The sequence below is a fragment of the Equus quagga genome, chromosome 13 (assembly GCF_021613505.1).
Source record: "Equus quagga isolate Etosha38 chromosome 13, UCLA_HA_Equagga_1.0, whole genome shotgun sequence".
Taxonomy (NCBI): domain Eukaryota; kingdom Metazoa; phylum Chordata; class Mammalia; order Perissodactyla; family Equidae; genus Equus; species Equus quagga.
This window is the reverse complement of record NC_060279.1, coordinates 53751397-53756804: the sequence shown is the minus strand read 5'-3', so window position 1 is coordinate 53756804 and position 5408 is coordinate 53751397. Positions and strand designations below refer to the sequence as shown.

Genomic DNA, 5408 nt, shown 5'->3' with positions numbered 1-5408 from the left:
TTTGAATTGGCTTTACCCACATTTACCACTTTATGTGCTCACCCTTCTTTCTGACATCTCAGACTGACTTTCTGGAATTATTTTCCTTCTTGGGGTACATCCTTTGGAAGTTTCTTTGGAAAATTCTCAGTTTTTGATTACCTGTAAAGGTAAAAACGAATGTCTTTTTGTCTTGGTTCTTGAAAGGTACTTTTGCTGGACATAATTCTAAGTTGAAATTCATTTGTTCTTATCCCTTTAAAGATATTGATCAGGTATTTTAGCTTCTGTTGTGCTTGTTGAGAAGTCAGCTCACCTTCTGTTGTCCCTTTTAGATGACCTGACCTTTCTCTCTGACTGCTTTCAGCGTTTCTTGGCCTTTGGCACTCTGTAGTTCCAATAAAATGTGGATAAGCCTAGATTTCTTTGTTTATTATGCTGAGATGCTTCGAGCTTTCTGGTTCTGTGGATCTGCTTTTCGTCACTTCTAGAAAATTTGCAGCCATGTGCCTTCAAATGCTCCCTTTTCTCCATTCCCTTTATTTTCTACTTCTTCTCGTTCTCTTCTCTGTATCTCTTACTCTCTCTTTCATGTTATCCACCTCTCTCTCTCTCTCTGCTTCATTCTTCACATACAACTTCTGGTTCACGAATTCTCTATTCAACTGTTTACTGTTTACTGAATTTTAGATTTTGAAATTATATCTTTCACTTTGGAAGTTCCACATGTTTTCCCCCCAAATTTTCCTCTTCATTCCTGTTTGTTTTATGTTTCATCTTTGTAACTGCAGCCTTTGGTTTTTAACCATCTCATTTACGGCTACTCTATATTCTGTGCCCTGGGGGGTCTAAAGCTGTTGCCTCTTTTCTCTGCTCTCACACATGCTAACTCACCTTCTTGTGATTTGGTAAGTTTTGTGTTGAAGCTCCTCAGTCGATCTTTCTCTGGGTGGGGGGCCTCCTGGCCTAAAGTAGGGGAGCTTTCCCCCACATTCAGTTTGCTGCTGCTCCTGCCAGTCACAGGGGCACCCCAACCTGGGGTCACTTCAGCCCTCTTGAGAGTTCTTTCTCGGAGCAGGCACGACTTCCCATCTTCCCCAGCCCTAGTCCTTGCAAAGGTCACTGTCACCACAGGAGAAAACCTGTAGAAGACTCCGGCCTTGGACCAGCCCTTCCTCCAGGCAACCAGCCAATTCAGGCCAGCTCTCTGACACTCTCCAGTGCCCCCAACTCCAGCATCGCTGGGTCATCCTCCAGCTCTCCTCTGCTGAAAACTGAGCTCCCGGCCACTTTATCCCCTCTCCCTCCTTTATTCTCCTCCATAGCACCTGTCACCACCCGTGATATCACATCTATCTGTTAAATTGCTTATTGTATGACACCCACTCCACTAGAATGTGTTGACTGGTTCACTTACATGTCCTCAGCGACTAGTGCAGGGCCTGAAATATGATGAGTGCTTAGCAATTATGTGATGGATAAATGAATGAATGAGCAAATGAGGTGCCGTACCCATCCCCAAAATGCTCTTAGTCTGGCAGCTGAAACAGACAGGGATACAGACAGCGATAATGCAGAGAAATAGCTGCTGTCGTGGGGAACGGTGGGGGGTGTGGAGCTGACAGAAGGCCCCCGCCTCGATTTTGGAGGTCAGGGGCAGCTTCCTGGTCCACACACGAGGAGGGTGGGGAGGGCGGAAAGCTGAGATCCTAGGGATGTGTTGTCATCTTTCTATGAAAGGCCTGAGGGACAGTGTCCAGGCAAAGAGAACATCTTGTGCCGAGGCCTGGAGGTGAGGAAGAACCTGCTCAGGGAACTGAAGTGGTTCAGTGAGGCAGGATGGAAGGAGGCAGAGGAAGGAGTGGTGGGAGACGGGCTGGAGAAGGGGGCACAGGCTGGACCCCAGGGCCTTTTCATCTCCCTGGGGAGTTTGCCAACGAGGAGGGAGAGCACGTGGAAGGGCTTCAGCAGAGAAGGGCATGGCCAGGCTACAGCGGGGAAAACTCCCTCTGGCTTCTGACTGAAGCTTGGACTGGGAATAGGGAGGTGGGAAGGCCGTGCGGGGGCTCCGCGGGGGATGGAAGCTGGGTCTGGGCCAGGGTTCATGGGGGGGTACTGCAGGGCAGACCCCTTGAGCATCCTGGTGGCGACCTTGGCTGACAAGCAGACGCTGGAGGAAGAGCCTGGAGTTGAGGCAGCCTGAATGTGCAGGGCTCACTCATGGGCAGATGGGCCCCCAGTCAGCATTGCTTTGAAGGGTAAAGAGTACACAGCCTGGACTCCCGAGCCAGTGCTCCTTTCAAATAGGGTTGCCAGACTTAGCACAAAAAAAAAAAACAAGGGAAGGAGAGATGGATATAGATGGATAGGATATTCAGCTAAATTTGAATTTCAGATTGAGTGAATAATTTTTTAGTACATGTCCCCCAAATTAGGCACCCTGTATTTTATGTGGCAACCCTCATCCAACACACCTCCCCACATACACACGCTGTGCATTTCTGAAAAAACAGCAGCAAAGTAACACAAAAACCACTAGATTGTGGCCTCTCTGATGTCTACTTGTCATCCTTCACCAAGCGCCTCCTCGCAGTCCCAGGCCCTGATCCGTGGCCCCCAGACTCCTCCGGCTCCATCCTCCCGCTAGTCTGGAAGCCCCCGAGAGCTGGGTGTAGTGCTCACTCTGAGCTAGGCCAGGACCCTGCTGGGGAAGGGGGGAGGCAGGGTGGCCCAGCACCGTCTCCCTCATCCCTGCCCCCACACCCTGGTGAGGCATTTCCAGGAAGTGGTCCCTGCCCAGACTCTGGACCCCAACCAAGCTCAGGACCACATATCTGGGGCCCTTTCCTAGAACTGCAAGCCCCATCCCATGTCACTGTGGCCACATCCTCCCTTCGGTAGCCCTGGGCTTGGTAGAGTCTAAGAGGCCAGGCCTGGGCTGGTGGGGATGAGGGTGGGGTCCCAGGCAAGGCCCTGACTCACCTGGCTGCCGACCCAGCCTGGGTCACCACTCTCTGGAGTTGCCCAAGAGGGGGCCCAGAAGTTCCCATGATCCCTCAGCCCCTCATTAGCATGGGGACCCACCCCAAGGCCTGGGGGGCCTGGCACAAGTCAGGGCTGGGCTAACCAGGGGACGTTGGATGGGGACCACATCACCCTGACAGAGTTGAGGGGACATTCTGCCTGGAGACGGAGCAGGAAGGGGACCTTCTCTGTGGGGTAGAATTTCATGGAAGACATGATAAATAAGCCATTAGGAATTTAAATAGGTCAGAGGAACGGGAAATTGAGGCGTGGGGGGCACATGTGGCAATGGCTGGAGGCTGCACTGTGTGGGGAATCTTCCTAAAATGGCCAAAGGCGAGCAGGGCTGGAGCAGAGACCACCCTGGGGAAAGTGGGGGAGGAGGTGCTGAAGCCGAGGGACAGCAGGATGTGCCTAGGGAGGAGCTGGGCCCGTGATGTTGAGCAGATCCAGGCCTGGGGCTTAGATGGGTTGGTCTCTGAGACCCAGTTGACACTGTTAATATAACAGTACAAATACTAATAACAATAACAACCATTTATTGAGCACTTACTCCACGCTAAGCCTCTTTACATGGATTATTTTATTTAATCTTCAAAATAGGTACTACTAATGTCCCTATTTTACAGATGAGAAAACTAAGGGACAGAGAAGTTGAGTGACTTGTCCACAGTCACACAGCAAGCAAGTGACAGAGCCAGCATTTGAGCCCAGGCAGTCTGGCTCCGGAGCCTGCACCACTGACCACCTAGCGAGGGGCTATTTGCATCAAGAAATGAACAGAGGGCAGAACAAAAGGGATCCGGCTCAAATTCCCTCCTGTGCCCTTCAAAGTCCTTAAAATCTGTCCGATGGCCTGGCACGGGCCCTGAGAGCCAGCCCAGCCCACCACTCCCGCACCAGCTATGCCCAGGGCACAGACCCCAAGAGCCAGAGCGGGCAGTGCTCTGGGAGAAGAGGGAAAAGGCCATGTCAACAGCGCTAGCACTCCTCCTGCCCGACCCTCAGCAGGTGCAGGTGCGTCCATGAGACAGGGCCGCTCCATCCCTGGTGTCTGCCCAGACAGGGGACCTCGGCAGTTCCGCTGTTCCGCACCAACAGCCCCCGGGGCGCAGGCCAACAGCGCCCCCTGGTGTGCAGCCCTGGAAAGGCCCCGGCTTCCTGAGTCTCCCCTCAGCCTGACCACAGGTCAAGGGCAACAGTGACTCTCCGCCACTGTGGCCTGAGCTCGGTTTGGGGAAATTCAATCCTACAAGCATCAAATGGCCGGGTCCCCGGGGCCCAGCTGGCTCAGGTAGGGGGAAGAGGTGCTCCCCTCCTATCCCGAGGAAGTCCCATGGCCCGGCTGCTGGTCCATGGGGTTCTGGGGAGCACTGGAGGAGGAGCCTCTGGGGAGAAGTGGACTTCCTGATCCCTGAGAAGGGTGGGCTTGGAGTTGGGGTCATCATACTTGGGGGGTGGGGTTTGAAGGAAAAGAGGCCTTGGGCATGGGCTGGTGAGGTCTTAGACACCCGGTGGGCCCGTAAGCAGGATGCGGTCTGAGCCCCCAGAAGGAGGGTGGCGGGCCCAGCAGGCGCTTCCTGGCAGGCTGGCTGGGCCCCTGCCCCGAGCAGGCAGGCAGAGGTACTGGGGACCACTGTGACCCTCTTCCTCCCCGGTCTTGTTCAGTCTTCACAAAGCTCTTGGGCCAGGCAGCACGGGAGCCATCTGCCCCGTGTCACAGATGTGGAAACCAAGGGTCAGCGAGCAATGACAGGCCCCAGGGCACACCGTAAGACTCAGAGCCAGGCCTTGAAACGTGGTCTTCCAACTCCCAGGCCAGTGCTGTGCCCGTAGGCCTGGCCAGCTGGGCCCGGGCACAAGCGTAAAGTTTGCTGCCCCCGGGGGCGTTGGACCTGCCTGGAGCGGAACGTCATGGCGGACAGAGCGACACCTGGCCCTCTGGGCCTCAGGAAGCCAGGGAAGGGAAAAGCCCCCCTAGTGGGCACAGTGGCCTCTGGGGTCCAGCAGCTGGCCTGCCACCCTCTCTGGTGGAGGCTGACGCCTCGGGCTGCAGGACGACCAGCCTAGGACACCGTCTGGGCGGAGCTGAAGGCCTCCATCTCCGCCTCTGCCACTGCCTCTGAGCGGCACCGCCGGGAGCAGAACCACAGGAAGAGGAAGAAACCTGCAAGGATGGGCTGGTCAGTGGGAGCATGCGGGGGCTGCGGGGGGCCTCACCAGAGCCCAGGGCAGCCTCAGTTGGGCTGAGTCGGGCCTCCCTGAGCCCCAGGAGTGACTCTCAGATCCCCTTACTGTCGGGGCCAGAAGGGGGGAAGCACAGGAACTGTAGGACCCAGCCACCGCCGGGCCACAGCATGCCTTTGGGACCCGGCCACCGCCAGCCCACAGCGTGCCTTTGGGAC

General features: G+C 55.3%; 1 protein-coding gene across 2 annotated transcripts in view; it reads right to left on the bottom strand.

The window, feature by feature from the left end:
• Positions 1 to 3652: 3652 nt before the first annotated feature.
• Positions 3653 to 5408, bottom strand: part of ADGRG5 (adhesion G protein-coupled receptor G5) — a 12630-nt gene continuing 10874 nt past the window's right edge. For both annotated transcript variants that reach the window (XM_046683089.1, XM_046683090.1), the window contains one exon: positions 3653 to 5170. In XM_046683089.1, the coding sequence (XP_046539045.1) occupies positions 5070 to 5170 (101 nt within the window). In that variant the 3' untranslated portion in view covers positions 3653 to 5069. The remainder of the gene's footprint in view (positions 5171 to 5408) is intronic.